At 43.1% G+C, this 17365-nt stretch overlaps 1 protein-coding gene across 3 annotated transcripts in view; it reads right to left on the bottom strand.

Moving 5' to 3' along the window:
* NEK10 (NIMA related kinase 10) overlaps window positions 1-17365 on the bottom strand; it is a 102389-nt gene that overhangs the window by 19835 nt on the left and 65189 nt on the right. For 2 of the 3 annotated variants that reach the window (XM_081883146.1, XM_081883145.1), the window contains exons 26-31: window positions 16980-17193; window positions 15673-15856; window positions 15250-15336; window positions 9444-9492; window positions 8990-9027; window positions 8745-8885 (exon numbers count right to left, since the gene is read on the bottom strand). In XM_081883146.1, the coding sequence (XP_081739272.1) occupies window positions 8745-8885; window positions 8990-9027; window positions 9444-9492; window positions 15250-15336; window positions 15673-15856; window positions 16980-17193 (713 nt within the window). The remainder of the gene's footprint in view (window positions 1-8744; window positions 8886-8989; window positions 9028-9443; window positions 9493-15249; window positions 15337-15672; window positions 15857-16979; window positions 17194-17365) is intronic. The other variant, XM_081883147.1, reaches the window with a different exon arrangement.

The raw sequence follows: 17365 nt of genomic DNA, 5'->3' as shown, positions 1-17365 counted from the left end.
GGAGGCGTTCCTGCCCCACCGCCCGGCATCGGGACGATGCCCCGAAGCCGGGCGGCTGGGGGAGGCGTTCCTGCCCCACCGCCCGGCATCGGGACGATGCCCCGAAGCCGGGCGGCTGGGGGAGGCGTTCCTGCCCCACCGCCCGGCATCGGGACGATGCCCCGAAGCCGGGCGGCTGGGGGAGGCGTTCCTGCCCCACCGCCCGGCATCGGGACGATGCCCCGAAGCCGGGCGGCTGGGGGAGGCTTTCCCGCCCGGCCGCCCGGCTTCGGGACATCGTTCCGATGCCGGGCGGCTGGGGGAGGCGTTCCTGCCCCACCGCCCGGCATTGGGACGATGCCCCGAAGCCGGGAGGCGGGGGGAGGCTTCAAAAGCCGTCCGGGGGCTTTTAAATCGCCCCGGACAGTCCCGGGGCGATTTAAAAGCCCCCGGTTAGGCAGGCAGGGGGGGCAAAAGTCTTTGCCCCCCCTGCCTGCCTTCAAAAGCCGTCCGGGATAGCGGGAAGCGCTTCCCTGCTATCCCGGACGCTTTTAAAATGCTGGCGGTGGGGAGCAAAGCCTTTCGCCCCTGCCGGCCTTCCTGGACCTCTTCTGAAGTCCGGAGGGGGGGAAAAGGCTTTGCTCCCCACCGCCAGCATTTAAAAAAAGGTCCCCGAGATTTCCCTATGGGCTTTCGTCTTGCGATGCAAGCCCATAGGGAAAATCGTCTAGCGAAGCGTCGCAAAAACTGAAAAACCCTTTCGTCTTGCGGGTTTTTCGTCTTGCGAGGCATTCGTCTAGCGGGGCACCACTGTACAACTTCCTTAAAAAGGTATGGTGTCTACTGTGTAGGTGCACATATATCAAGTTAGCACCAGTCCCTTTCCCCCCTGCACACACACACTGATATTTAAAATTAGAACCTGTCAGGAGACGAGGTCCCTAATTCTTACTTTCGTGACACAGTTACATTACTACGACGTGGTTTTCTCTCATCTTTTTTGCATGTTTAGATGCGATACCACCTCCACATGACAGAATGTAAATCTGCTAGGAGCGAAACATTAATTCACACATTTAAATAAGGGTAGAAAAATATTATCGCTAAACCATCATGCTGAATTCTAGAATCATAGATTAGCAGAGCTGGCAGGGACACAAGCATCATCTAGTTCAACCCTCTGCAATATCAGAGTTTTAGATAAGCTGGAACGTACTTTTGCATTTAAGAACTGCTGGTGTCGTTGAGAAGCTGACAAGCCCAAACAATGGTGTTTGTGACTGGCAGGGACTGCGCGTCCCGTTTCTTTGCTTGAGGCAAAGCCGAAATGTGCAACCTACCCTGCTGGTGCCACGCTGCCCCACAAGCCTTCCTTAACTGTACTGAGCAGCGGTGGCAGCTTCTAGTGAGATCTTGTTTGCTCCGTGAGAAGTAATGAGATTTAGGTAGTGGAGGGGTGCCACCTTTTGGGCATCTTCCACTTGAAACAGCTGCCTGTCAGGGACCGTGCTGAGGAGGGCTGCACTGAGGAGCAATGGTGGGAGCCTCCCCCTCCCCCTGCTCCTGATATCTTCCCAGGAGCAGAAGGAGAAGTATAGATTTGGAACAGTGGTTTGCAGAGGGACATAGTTCAGAAGGCAGAAGCTGGGAAATACTGGATGGGGAGCAGCTAGAAGAAGAAGAAACACTGGGAGAGAGAGGGTTAACAGAGTCACAGTCTCTGGACAGCATTCAACACCCCCCCCTCCTTCTCCAAAGTCAGGGAGAGCGCAGAAAGTGTCACAACAGAAAGAACAGAGGATACAAGATCAGATTACAAAATGAAGGAGTGGCGTAGATTAATAGGGATGGAAGAAGGGGTGATCCTTAACTGGGAGCACCGTCATTTCTTGGAGATGGGTTCTTTGTTCTCTAGCTATGATTATTAAAGTTTCTAACTGGTATGAAGACTCATTTTCCTTTGTTCTGCTCATCCACTGCCATGGGGGGGGGGGGAGCCGATTCCCTAAAGCCTGACACTGCCTCACCCTGTCTCATGGGCAGGCTGACCCTGTGAGTGGGAGAGCACCTTTGAACTGATCATGGTCTAATCATCATCATTATCATCATTTAAGAATTTTGGGAATCTCTGTCTCTTGGCAGCATGGAGCCAGCATGTTGTAGTGGTTAAGAGCGGTGGACTCGTAATCTGGGGAACCGGGTTCGCGTCTCCGCTCCTCCACATGCAGCTGCTGGGTGACCTTGGGCTAGTCACACTTCTCTGAATTCCCTCAGCCTCACTCACCTCACAGAGTGTTTGTTGTGGAGGAGGAAGGGAAAGGAGATTGTTAGCTGCTTCGATACTCCTTAAGGGGAGTGAAAGGCAGGATATCAAGTCCAAACTCTTCTTCTTCTTGGTGTGGAATCAGAGCATTATTGCCAAGAGAGCAGTATAAGGCAACTTAAATACTGAGTGGGGAAAGCATGTGCCCTGCTGCCTAGAAGTCAGAACTGAAGCCAGCATGATAATGATAGCAACTGGGTCAAAAGCGATGGCACAATAAGGTCTTTATGAAGATGATGCTTCTTTGAAGTGAGGCTAAGAATATTCCTTTGAAAAACGTAGGATCCTTCACTTATATTCCATGCATAATGTATCAAATAAGTTGTCACTGATGATGTTAAGTAAGAAAGGGAATGTAGATGAAAATGAAAACCCTTGAATCATTCCGTAAAAGAGTCACTGAAACTAACGCTTGAGCCCCAATCCAGCAACCTAATGTGAGAGCGGAGAAAACCTCAAAGTTCCCAAAGTTACGCCAAGGCCTCCAAAAAAAAGCCTGGCATAAAGACATTTGAGCACACTTGCATTCTGCACTGTTGATTCGGGGAAATATATCATTTCCCCCCCCTCCTAACTCATTTCTCAGAAGGAGTTAAACCAACAACCACCAAGTACAGTGTTTCCAGCAATTGAGAGTTTTAACATACTCGGAAACCTTCACTGCTAATAAGTGTTGGAAATGTAAAGAAACAGAGGCTATGTTTTATCATACGTGGTGGGAATGCATGATGCTTTAAAAATTTTTTGGAAATGATCTATAATGAAATGAAAAATATGTTTAGAATAACCTTTGTTAAAAAACCAGAAGCCTTTCTATTAGGTATTGTAGGAGCGGAGATCCCAAAAGACCAGAAAGAATTGTTTCTGTATGCTACGACCGCCGCCCAGATATTGTTAGTCCAAAGATGGAAAGAGGAAGCAGTTCTGACCAAAAAAGATTGGCAAACCAATTTAATGGACTATGCTGAAATGGCAAAACTAACTGGAAAACTCAGAAATCAAGATGACAAGAAATTTAGAGATAGTACAGGATATTTGGGAGGGGGGGAATCTGGAGTAAAAATGATATGCAGTTGAAAAGAATTTAAGGAACTGGTGGGGGGAGGAGTCACGGGATTTGGAGAATACCATTTTATGGATTTGATATTGGGTATATTTTTCTTAGTTTGTTGTTGTTGTTGTAATTGTTTGTTTGTTTTTTGTTATTTTTGTTGAAAACTTAATTAATAAATTATAATAATAAATAAAATAATAATAATAATAAAAAGAAACCCTCACTGCTGGAAACCTAGGGAGAACAGTTGTTTTTTGCACGCCTCCTGATACTGTCTCATGTCTCCCCACACCCAGCAACTTATAAGAATGAGAGTGCTATTCCCACCATTTCTGGAGGGGACAAATTTGCCACAACCCTCCTCCACTAGAAGAGGAAAGGTGGTATCTCCCTAGGGGAGAATGTTATGGCCTGATGGGTGATTTCGCCCAATGGGAAGAGGTGGTGACAGGCTATTTAAGCTTGCTCTGCCCCCACCCCCTTCCCTCTTTTTTATTCGGCATTTATTTATTTAATAAATATAACCTATTTATCCACACTTGGTTGTCTTGACTCTTCTTCCTGGTGTGCTGGCAAAGGGGACAGAGAGAGAGAGAGGAGAAACTGAGGTGATGATGTAGTCCCACGATGAGTTTTTCTAAGTTTTGGCAAATTCTTGGGGAAAACTCAAACCTATCCCCAAAATTCCTTAAAAAAAAGAAAAAGGCTCAGAAAGACGCAGCCCAGCCAAATTAAAATGGGCAGGTTTTGAACTATTTTATCAACTAAAAAGTCATAATAAATAAAAAGAGGCTTGCAGGTTTTCTGAGGGGGGAAAAAAAGGTAAGAATCAAACGTAATCTAAGCATCATGCCTTTGTCAAAGTCCAGTCACTGTACCAACAATACTTATGGCATTATTGTGTGACAAAGCTTAAAAGAGGCATTTTGTGGGGCTTGGCAGAGCTTTACACTTGACCGATCCCAATATTTCCTTCCCTTTTGGGCACTGATTGTGCAGAAAGATACTGCTGCTAATACTATTCTTGAAAAGATGAACACTCCCTTCAATATCTCTGAAAAATGGTACTGCCATTGCTAGCAGAAACTCCTTTGTAACGTCTTTCAATACGATTTCAGATCAAGATCAGGTATTATGCAGCTTGGCCAACAATTAATTCACTGACCCAAGCAAACTATTTCTGCTAAGCAATTCCGCAAAGCACACAATACAAATGGCACACGGTAGAAGTATTGAGAATTTAACAATGCACAGATAAACAGAATAGGCAGTTATGTCATCATAACTGAGCACCACTCAAGGGAAAATATTAATCCAAGCTCTAAGAATCAGTGGAAGAATATTGCTTGTTCAACCTGTTGATAATCAAAAATAGTTAAATAATAAACTATGAAGCATTCATTGATGAAGCAAAATATAGGTAAAGGTAAAGGGACCCCTGACCATTTGGTCCAGTCGTGATATACCGGCTGACAAACAAAAGTAGGATCTAGCAAGCAAAATACCAAAAGGTTCTAATTATTGCATATATTAAGGTCATATTTATTCCCTGTGTCTTATGGCGTCCCCGTGAGCATCAACAATGCACAAATATCTGCAAATTTTAATTGGATGCATCACATTTGAATCACTCTTTGAAAGGGTATTGTCTCCCATCTTCTTAGGTGGGGCAGGAGAAGGGAACTCCTTATAAATGCAACAAATATCTACTAGCCCTTGTTTCACAAAATAGGATGAAGGTTACTAATAAGGAGTTTTTTGCGTTATGGCAAAAAGAATAATGTCCTCTGTATTTGGGTATTTGTAACCCGAGTAAGGTGCCCTGATCTGCCAACAGGCCATCTGGCAAGCTAAGAGATTAGCAGCATAAATACAAGTACAATTTCTCATGCATTCTTCTGTTCCTATGTTAGAACTCCATCACTGCTTTTCTTGCTATGTTTGTCCTGGGATCTGGCTGCTATAATGGGCTGGATGAGGGCAAATAAACTGAAACTGAATCCTGATAAGAGATGCTGTAGCTTGGTGGTGTCTGGATCTTGGAAATATGAGAATGACTTGCTCTTGACAGGGTTTCAGGTACATAATCTGGGGGTGCTCTCTAATACGACCACAACACTTGGCCACAGTGATCCACCCTCTGATAACCTCCCATCCTGGCTTACTAGATTGCATTCAACATAGGGCTGCTCTTGCACATGTCTTAGAAACTGCAGCTGGTGCAAAAAAAAATATTATAAAAATTTTATAAAAATTAATTCCCCAGCCACTCTGAGCAGCTTCCAACAAAAGATTAAAAATACATTAAAACATCAGTCATTAAAAACTTCCCTAAACAGGGCTGCCTTCAGATGTCTTCTAAAAATCAGATAGCTGTTTATTTCCTTGACATCTGATGGGAGGGTATTTCACAGGGCGGGTGCCACTACCAAGCAGGCACCTCTGCCTGGTTCCCTGTAACCTCACGTCTTGCTATGAGGGAACCACCAGAAGGCCCTCAGAGCTGGACCTCAGTGTCCGGGCTGAACAATGGGGGTGGAGACGCTCCTTCAGGTATACTGGGCCGAGGCCGTTTAGGGCTTTAAAAGTCAGCACCAACACTTTGAATTGTTCTCAGAAACATACTGGGAGCCAATGCAGGTCTCTCAGGACTGGTGTTATATGGTCTCGGTGGCCACTCCCAGTCACCAGTCTAGCTGCCGCATTCTGGATTAGTTGTAGTTTCTGAGTCACCTTCAAAGGTAGCCCCACCTAGAGCGCATTTCAGTAGTCCAAGCAGGAGATAACCAGAGCATGCACCACTCTGGTGAGACAGTCTGTGGGCAGACAGGGTCTCAGCCTGCGTACCAGGTGGAGCTGGTAGACAGCTGCCCTGGATACAGAATTGACCAGTGCCTCCATGGACAGCTGTGAGTCCAAAATGACTCCCAGGCTGTGTACCTGGTCCTTCAGGGGCATAGTTGCCCAATTCAGGACCAGTCCCCCACACCTGCCCGTCCCCTGTCCCCCAAAAACTGTACTTCTGTCTTGTCAGGATTCAGCCTCAATCTGTTAGTGATGTCACCGACCAAAACAATGAGGTGTTGGTCCTTCAGGTTTCTCACTGGCTACCAAATAGTTTCTGGTCTGAATTCATGGTTTCACAAATGACATATAAAGCCCCAAGGGGCTTGGGAACTATACATGAGTGAGCACATCTCTCTCTATATATTCCTGCTTGTGAGCGGAGATGTTATGGGGAGGACCTGCCAATGGAAAATGCACGCTGGGTGTTAACGTGTGGGTAGGCCTTTTCCACCATGGTACCCCAGTATCAGCATCTTTAAAAGCATCTTTGTATCCTGGGTAAAAAAGCAGAGACATCACCTTGCCAACAAAGGTCTGTATAGTTAAAGCTTTGGTTTTCCCAGTAGTGATGCATGGAAGTGAGAGCTGGACCATAAAGAAGGCTGATCGCCGAAGAATTGATGCTTTTGAATTATGGTGCTGGAGGAGACTCTTGAGAGTCCCGTGGACTGCAAGAAGATCAAACCTATCCATTTTGAAGGAAATCAGCCCCGAGTGCTCACTGGAAGGACAGATCCTGAAGCTGAGGCTCCAATACTTTGGCCACCTCATGAGAAGAGAAGACTCCCTGGAAAAGACCCTGATGTTGGAAAAGATGGAGGGCACAAAGAGAAGGGGACGACAGAGGACGAGATGGTTGGACGGTGTTCTCGAAGCTACCAGCATGAGTTTGACCAAACTGCGGAAGGCAGTGGAAGACAGGAGTGCCTGGCGTGCTCTGGTCCATGGGATCATGAAGAGTAGGACACGACTAAACAACTAAAAAACAACAACAACCCCAGTGCCCCCCAAGTGTGGCTGACACCCATACTACCGAAATCTAGGTGCCAGGTGAAACTTGGGCATTGGTGCTGTGTTTCATATTGTTGATCCTGTTTTATTTATTTTCTCTGCAGTATTATTATTTTTTAAGAACTGAGATGTTGTCATTTTATTGATTTTATTGTGATGCACCCAGGATACAAATAGCCTAAATAAATAAATACATGTTCTTCAGCACCTATGAAAGGTCAGAAAGTCTGGTATTGTTAAGACTAGCAATAAGCTAGGTTTATTTTAAGGGCTACGGTAGAAGGAGCCAACTAGCAGCTCTCAGAGGCTACTTATCTTTTTTGAAATATCTCAAAATCACATTCCTTGTCATGAAACCCATAGTAAGACACAGGCAATGGGGCCTTTAAGCCTTCCCCCTTTCAGTGTGAAAAGCAAGACCGTAAGTCTTCCCCTTATTTAACAGCAATTAGAAGATGAGGTGCAAAAAAAAAAAAGTCCTGGAGGAGTGCCAAGCTATGTTGCACTTAATTGCATGCGGGAAAATAACATTCTTTGTGACAATGCAGCATCACAGGGGCAGAAGTGCCAGGAGTTTTGGGGGGGGGGGGTTGAGCCACTGCTGCTGTAGAGGGTTAATGCTGTAGAGAAATCGTGCTCCAGCGGCGTGGCGGCAGTGGGAGGCCCCATTATCTAAAGTGGTGCTTCAGGTTAAGAACAGTTTCAGGTTAAGAACGGACCTCCGGAATGAATTACGTACTTAAGCTGAGGTACCACTGTAGTTCAAATCGGGGGAAATAAATATAATGGACAAAAGTACAAAGATTCACAAAATGTTTAGGGGTATGTGTACCCCTGAGTTCCCACCCACCCACCAGAAAAAAGCACTGGTGCTGCACAATAGATCTTATTGTTGAAACAGAGGACTAGGTAGGTAAAGGTAAAGGACCCCTGGACGGTTAAGTCCAGTCAAAGGTGTCTATGGGGTTGCGGATCTCATCTCGCTTTCAGGCCGAGGGAGCCGGCATTTGACCACAGACAGCTTTCTGGGTCATGTGGCCAGCATGACTAAACCGCTTTTGGCACAACAGAACACCATAATGGAAACCAGAGCACATGAAAACGCTGTTTACCTTCCCGCCACAGTGGTACCTATTTATCTACTTGCGCTGGCGTGCTTTCAAACTGCTAGCTTGGCAGGAGCTGGGACACAGCAATGGGAGCTGACTCGGTCGTGGAGTTTCGAATAGAGGGCTACAGAGTCATGGATTGGTTGGAATCGTGGGAGGAAACAACTGGGGAGCCACCCAGGAAAGAAAGCTCAAAACCCAGGGAGAAGTGGTAGTGGGAAACATCTGAAAGGCACCAGCCTGATGAAGGCTGCTGTAAAGCTCCAGGGATCTCTGGGGAACTTTTGACTTGACTTTCCTGAGATTTTTTTATCCATGTATTTCTTTCTATTCAAGAATACATCTATACTATTTCTAAACTGGAAAGGAATCTTTGTTCTGTTATAACTTTGAGTGCAAAATTTATACTATTAAGTACTACCATGATCTTTCAGATTGCGGAGAATCACAGCTGGTAGGCTATGGGACTTCCACCCTGTTACTAACGAGTCCTCTATTTTCTGAACGTGGGCCCTGAACATGAGCGAAGGAGCTTTCAGAAGCAGATCAAAGGGCAGCAAAGCTGAAGGAATAAAAGAAGAAACTGCGTGTGAAACTATAACAAACTTTAAATGAGTGCAGAAACGGCAAGAGGTATTTCCATTGTCGTTGCAGGTGTGAAATTACCTGGTCTTGGTCTGGATCCTGGCAGTCCAATATAATCTCTGTAAAACAGAAAGCATATTGATAAAAAAAGTTTCCAACAATCCTTGTATTAGAAACTCAACGTGGTATTTCGGGTCTGGTCAGTTTCTGGGTCGGAAGTTGCTACAGAGAGGGCCTTCTCGGTAGTGGCGCCCGCCCTGAGGAACCACCAAAAAAGCAAATTTGCTGGGATGTTATTTTGTGAAGCTTTTTTTAAAAAATACATGACAAACCTTGATGATTTTGGCCTTTGCAAGCAAAGATTTCAGAGGTGCCCATGCAATCTTAAGTGCTGGTAAGGACATCCAGTGTGATTTCCACATCCTGGAAAATATTTCCTAATTTTGAACATTTCTACGTTCTGCAGTATTGTACAGTCACAGCTTTGGAGAACTCAAGATTAAAGCTGGCCAAAGATTTTACACTGCAAGCTTACCTTGCGTTAGTCTGTCTTTCAGAAGCGCTGAAGCTTCGTTTTATAATACCTGTAATGAAAGCACAATTGATATATCCTTAATGCTGGAAATATTTTCAGATGCCAGAAATAGATTCAGTCTCCCAACATTTTTATCCTATCATAGCAACTTTTAAAAGAAACTGGTAATAAAAGATAGCTCTAAAAATAAAGCGAACCAATATGTATGCAGTGCATAATGATTCACACAGATTCTAAATATCACATTTTAATCAGGCTAGTGAACCGTAAGAAAATTCTACTAGCTTGCCAAAACAGCTGTGTGCAAACCTACTAAATTGCCTTCATTATAAAATGCATTTCTACCCCACATTTTCAGAAGGACTTTTCAGGCAATAAATGCCTATTTCTTTCCGTCAGTGTCTAAAGAGTCTACTGCAATTTTTACACAGCTATCACTTCTTGTAATCTGTTTATTATTTTTGTAACATTGATACTCAAATAGCACAATATATTCTGTTTCTTTTTTATGTCCCCAAAGGAGCTGTCTCTTGGTGTCTGTCGTGTCACTGGTAGAATTAATGCTAAAGTAACTGTATAATGTTAATGCCCTCTCCTCTATTATATCATCAATTATTTTTTGAATTTTGATTCTTTTCATAACCATCATTCGATTTATCAAGTACCCACTTTCTTAGTTTAAAACAATTAAAGCGATTATCATCTTTGGGTATTACCTCTCTCCATTATTTCCATATGATAACATTCTGTTGTCTTCTACTAAAGCCGCAAACTTTGCTAATTTATAGAATTTCCAGCCATAATCTTCCAAAAAAATAATTAAAATTCAGATTTCTAAATGCAGCAGCTACTGCCAAGTATAGAACAGGCATCTTGGAAAAGAAATACAGGATCACAAGTGGAGATATACTTGGGAAACAGGAATAGAAGTTTTCTGCGTGTTACTTCGAACACATCTTATTATAAGACTATTGCAAGAGGCTTTTGACGTCCTGCAGGCCTTAAAGAAAACACCCAGGAATTATCATCTCATTGTTGAAAATGTGCAAAACCACAAGAGCCAATCAGATGCATGTATGGTAGAACTGCCTTCATATTAGAAATCCAGGTGTTATATCCATGAGTGGAGCTGGAGGGCGCTATCCTGCTCTCCTCCTGCAGTTATCAGATAGTTCTTACAAATTCTCAGTTCCTCTGATTTCCTATTTCCTCTCCCAGGTTTCCATTTATTTATTTATTGCTTTAATATCAAACATTTCCTGCATGGAGTTGAAGGTGATGTACTTAGTTCTCCCCCATCCCATTTTAACTGCACAACAACCCTGAGGGGTAGGTTAGGCTAAGTGAGTGGTCTAAGGTCACCCACCAAGCTTCATTACTGAGTGGGGATTAGACCCCTGTTTGCCAGGTCCTAATCCAACATGTATGGAAGTGAGAGCTGGACCATAAAGAAGGCTGATCGCCGAAGAATTGATGCTTTTGAATTATGGTGCTGGAGGAGACTCTTGAGAGTCCCATGGACTGCAAGAAGATCAAACCTATCCATTCTTAAGGAAATCAGCCCTGAGTGCTCACTGGAAGGACTGATCCTGAAGCAGAGGCTCCAATACTTTGGCCACCTCATGAGAAGAGAAGACTCCCTGGAAAAGACCCTGATGTTGGGAAAGATGGAGGGCACAAGGAGAAGGGGACGAAAGAGGACGAGATGGTTGGATAGTGTTCTTGAAGCTACCAGCATGAGTTTGACCAAACTGCGGGAGGCAGTGGAAGACAGGAGTGCCTGGCGTGCTGTGGTCCATGGGGTCATGAAGAGTCGGACACGACTAAACGACTAAACAACAACAACAATCCAACATTCTAGCCACTACACCATTCTGGCTCTGCATTAGGACAACATTCTACATCATTTAGTTGTTGGAGCATCATCAAACCATTCTAACAACTTCCCAATTTGTCTTACAGTGTGCAATTGGAATAACCTTTATATGAAAAATGGTACCAATACAATGCCAGGTGCAGAAAATAGCAGAGAAATAAAAACAAACTAGCAGCCTCCTGCCTGGTGTGGCTTGGGAATTCTAATAAACCAAAAGATCACTACAGTTTTGAAATCGGCATTTAGAACCAGTGCAGTTGTGAAAGTTTTAGTCCAACCCATCTTGATTCAAAATGGCATCCAAACCTAGATGGAGACCTCTGCTCCTTGATCTAAGGAACGATCATGTAAAACTATGTTTTGGTATCTTAATATATGTCCAAATGCGTAGAGAACAAACAACTTCCCAAAATATATAGTGGATACAAACAAGGATCAGCAAGGTAAAGGTAAAGGACAGTTAAGTCCAGTCACGAACGACTCTGGAGTTGCGGCGCTCATCTCACTTCACTGGCCGAGGGAGCCGACATTTGTCCGCAGACAGTTTTTCCAGGTCATGTGGCCAGCATGACTAATCTGCTTCTGGTGAAACCAGATCAGTGCACGGAGACGCTGTTTACCTTCCTACTTGCGCTTTTTGGCGTGCTTTCTAACTGCTAGGTTGGCAGGAGCTGGGACCAACCAACGGGAGCTCACCCTGTCAAAGGGATTTGAACCACCGATCTTCTGATTGGCAAACCCAAGGCTCAGTGGTTTAGACCACAACACCACCCACGTCCCTTAGGATCAGCAAAGGTACCTTAAATTTATCAAGTGAAAGGGCTTGCCTAACTGGAGCAATATCAGAAAACCAACACTGACAAGCTGTAGCCCAAAATGAGAAGCCGTTGCAACCCATCAAGGTAAGTAAATCAAATTAAGTTTTAAGCAGAGACCTAATCACAGATCTGGGTAGCCAAACATAATATGGAATGGATAACAGGGATGGGGAACCTGTGGCACAGAAGATATTGGTGGACTAGAACTCCCATCATCCATGACTACTTGCTGTTTCGGGGGTTGATGGGAGTTGGAATCCAAGGACAACTCGAGGGCAGGAGGAGACACAAGGATTGTACAGGCCCTCTTAAATTACGCTTTTGAAGCAGAGTCCAAATATTCTTGCGTGGGACCGGCTACACCCTTAACTACATTGAAACACCATAAATCAGTTTTCAGTTGTTTCATAACAAGTGAGTCTGGTATGAATAATTTTGTCCACATTCTTCTGATCTGTTCTCATTACATAGACTTTGCTCAGCTGTCTTTAAAACCTAGCTTCAGTGCGAATTAGAAGGTTCTGATGTGATAGACCGGCCAGAAAGAATACATCATCACAATAGTATGATAACTAACACCTTCAGAGAATCAAGAGAACAGAAGTTCACCTCCATGTTCACAGGTTTTATTTAATGAATTCAGGGCAAGGCGCTTGATCTCATTTGTGTCCTATTGGCTGCTCTCCAAGGTAATCTAGGGCACATTGAATAAAAACAATTTCACAGCACACTCTGAGAAAAAGAGAGACGAGCTAACGAGAGAGAAAAATGTATCTGAAACATTTATTGTTTGGAAAGCTTCACAGTTGATTGTCAAGAGTTGCACTACTCAAAGCAGAGACACTTAGATTTAGCAATTGTTTCCCTTGGCAAATAGAAGGGGGGGAGCATTATTTTTCCTCATTCTTAACTCTGTTCTATTTGCACTCGTTAGTTCTTTTATCGTATCATAAACACAAACAATAAACAACAGCCCCACTTTTCTTCTCCCAGAGGCAGGCAGAAATTGTTCCAAGCACTTGAGAATAATCCATAAAATGTGAATAAGTTACTATTAAATCAGGCAGGGTGGGGAGACATATTATTTACACTTGAGCTCGAATTTTGTCTGGAACCATTTTGTAACCTAGACCAAGTGGTCAGAAATTAACGAGAGGCTGGAAATGGGACAAAAATGCTTCTGGATCTATACTGGACCACGCCAGGAGACATTGTGCCCTTCCAAGATGGAATGGGACTTGCCCACCGGCATGTGAAAAAACCTAGAAGTCAGATGTGTGTGAAATCAAGTTTTAGATCTAGCATCTAGTATCTAGTAGACCTACAAGTAAAAAGTACCAAAGGTTGGTTTGGGGGTGGGGATATTGGACCATCATAAGGCTATGTGTGTTCCTCTTCCCATCCCTTAACCCCAAATTTCAGTTCAAAGGAGGAGAAGGCACACTGAAACTTGCAAAGAGGAATGCATATTTTTATGGGCTAATCATGTAACATTTAGTTTAGTGCTATTAGTGTGGCCGATACTGTGGTAAATACAGAAACTGCACTGCTTGCTATCCATTAAACTTGCAGTATGTTATGGAAAACTATCAAGGGATCCATATGTGATTGATTCATTAGATACTCATAAAGCTTTCCATATAATACTCGTCAGAGTTATTTGTATCTACTCCTGTTGGACTTCGGCAAACTTAAATAGACTGACCCATCCTGGAGCGGGGGGGGGGGGGTTAAACTGGGGTTTTGTTTCCATATTTACCCCCTGGTTTTGTAACTGTTATATAATGGAAATCAGTAAACCATATTTATTTTAAAAAGTCAAAAAAGGACAGACTTGCAATCTAAACAAAACCTAAGTGACACAGTTTGACAAGAGAGTATAAAGGAGGAAGGTTTTTTAATTGCCGAAAACAGAAGGAAATGACAGGAGGCCATAAAAATCACCAAGTCCTACCACAACAAACTCTTAGACAATAGCATACAGTACCTAGTGGGATCCATCAATACGTCAGCGTTCATGTAAAACGTAATCTAAAATGTGTGATTCTTCTATAATTATTTTCTGAGCCCTGCAGCGCTACAGTTCTAGAAATGTTGACTAGAATTAATGAGTTTATAGGTAACTGGTGAGACCTTATTATTTTTGTTAATGTGAGCGAAGAGTCTCAAGCAAAGAGATAGGTGGCATTCAAATAATGTTTTTTTTTTAAAAAAAAAACCACCACCAACACTATACTGTATAGATCAATGTGGCAATTAAAACTGCATAAGCAAACACTTTATCTGCCACAACAGGTAGTGGATCCACTTGATCAGACCTGACGTAAGAGAGAAAGCTGATTGCCTAAAAGGGAGCTGATGCTTTCTAAAACATTAATACAAAGGTGTAAAGACGCAGAAGAAGGCTTTAAAGGCAGTCTATTATTTCTAATTTGGGCAGATAGTTAAATTGCCATAAGTATAAATATTTTCTGTATCTAAGAGAGTGGGGAGATTAATTCATATTCATACATCTGAAAAATGTCATTCTGAAAGGAAATTAGTGGGGGGGGCCACAAACGTTAGCTTAAAGTATTCCTAATTGACATTTATATTCATGTGAACATTTTACCAAAGAATGAAATTCCACAAGACCATAATCCTAAATTTTTCAAATAATGTCTATATTCACATATTGTTTCTTTCTACATATTTTTGAGCCTTTTTCTTTTTTTCCCCCTTTTATTTGCATCACTTTATTTCTTTATAACTGAAACATTTTCGGAAAGTAAAGGCCATAATCACATTGCAGACCATAGAATCTGGCTTCCATCACTGAACCCACTGCCTGCCTCAGAACTTCAGCTTTCATTTTAAAAAGCAAAACACGCTTTTTCTATCCTTCCTATCTGGGTAAGAAAATCATTAAATACGAAGGCTCAGAAGCCCAAGGTAATCTACATGATTCTAAGACCAAGGCTTGGGATTGTTTCTACATGACTTTCCGCTAACCAAGTCTTATTGCTTATTATTCACATACTTCCACTTATGCCTCACACATACCTGTGTCAATACATGCTCAGATCCATAAGAAAAATGTTGGTGATTAGAACTCTTGCTTAAAGGAACTTACCAAACGCTGATTCTTTAAGAGGACTTGAACTAGAACTGCTGGAATTATCTGATACGTCCAGTTCATCATCTAATTCTGAGAAGACATCTGTACATAAAAGTGGAAACAAACCTTTCTATCCAACTCCAGTCAATCATTTTATTTGCATATCACCTTTCCAAAATCAAAGCCGTGCTCAAGGTGGCTTGCAACATATAAAAAATGACATAACTACAAACATAACAAAAGTAGTCATAAGCAATAAACAAAACATCAAAAAGTACACTACCAAACTGAACAATTTCCACAGAAATAAGAAGATCCTGAATAAACATATAAAAAATAAGAGCAACAACACACACCCCCACCAAAACCACCACCACCCGAAAATAACCCAGCATGGTGGAAGTACTAAAAATGCTCATTTTGCTCATTCATCACTACCTTTTTCTGAGTTTTCCAAAGTGCAGTTATCATCCGACAAGGTTAAATCGCAGGTTTTCTCTTCATCTTTTCCAGAGGCTAGATGGAAGTTTTCAGTCAAAAGATCTGTATTTTCAGAAAATTCGCTTTTTAAACTGGCTGCTCCACTGCTACTGCTGCTAAGGCTTGATTTCTCATAATGTTCCTACAAAAGAGAACAGAAACGGTTTCCTTTGACCGTGTGGCTTCCAGAAGTACAACCTGGGTACAGTGTTCAAACAACACAATAAATTTCTCTCAGTTTCTTTTAAGAACCATTAGAAACTCTGCTAGCATATAATTGTATACAAAAATGGCTGGCTCAAAACAGGTTTCAGATACGCTATATGATCTTGATTACTGACTTTAATCTGTAAGCGAATTAATTCAGCAGATAATCTTGCTGCGTAAAAGCACCTGATTTAGAGAGGTTAAGTTGTTTTTTGATCGATTTCAAATATGACTGTGCATTAGCAGATTGCTTCTGATTTGATGCTTCTTGAGCTCCTTTTGTTGGATTTCCACAGAAATAGCCTCAGCACTTTAGATCCAACTAAGTAGAGGAACATTTGCTCTTTGTGTGTTCTAAGCCAATGACACTCCCCACTAACAGAGAGAACTAGAGTTGCAAATGAAGCTTTCACAGTCCCGAGCAATGTTAAATAGAGGGGAACACTTTGGTGGCTGCACACATGGTGTTTCCTCTCTTCAAGCTTGGAGAGCCAGTTAGCCATATTAGATATATGGATGCATGCTTGGAAGCCTGATAACATTATACGACACACCAGTGACAAGCATGAGAGCGGGCCAATGCACTCCTAGGTAAAGGTAAAGGGACCCCTGACCATTAGGTCCAGTCGTGGCCGACTCTGGGGTTGCGGCGCTCATCTCGCTTTATTGGCCGAGGGAACCGGCGTACAGCTTCCGGGTCATGGGGCCAGCATGACTCAGCCGCTTCTGGCGAACCAGAGCAGTGCACGAAAACACCGTTTACCTTTCTGCCGGAGCAGTACCTATTTATCTACTTGCACTTTGATGTGCTTTTGAACTGCTAGGTTGGCAAGAGCTGGGACCGAGCAACGGGAGCTCACCCCGTCACGAGGATTTGAACCGCCAACCTTCTGATCGGCAAGTCCTAGGCCCTGTGGTTTAACCCATAGCGCCACATTAATGCACTCCTACATACACAGTATTTCTGCACGTCCAGTTGGGCAGATTGGTCCAACGGTCCTGTGCATTCAGATAACGCTCTATTATATGTGACAATGTAATTGAAGGCATTTGCTTACCTGAGATAATACAGCAAGCTGGTGGTGACATGTGACTGCATTTCGATTGGCCTCCATGAAATATCTCTGGGTCCGCCTCCTTTCGCGTTCCAATTTCCTCTCCAAGACAAGCTGGGAGGTTGATAAGCCGTCTAAATACTTCATCATCACATTTGGTATCAAGGAACTGACCTCTACAATGTCAGGGCGACTCTCTGCATCCGGGGTCAAGCACCTATTGGGGTGGGGGGAATCCATTATTTAAACAATCTATTATGGTGACTGGCTGCTTACCTGTAATTGTAATTCTTTGAGTGGTCACCTATGCATATGCATTCTGCATTCTGTGGTTTTTTTTAAAAAAAACTAAATAAACATTTTGTTTATTCGCCGCTGTAAAGCTCTTA

Source organism: Podarcis melisellensis (assembly GCF_964234715.1).
Source record: "Podarcis melisellensis genome assembly, chromosome: 12".
Lineage (NCBI taxonomy): Eukaryota > Metazoa > Chordata > Lepidosauria > Squamata > Lacertidae > Podarcis > Podarcis melisellensis.
The sequence above is the reverse complement of the archived record's forward strand: the minus strand, read 5'-3'. Positions and strand labels throughout refer to the sequence as shown.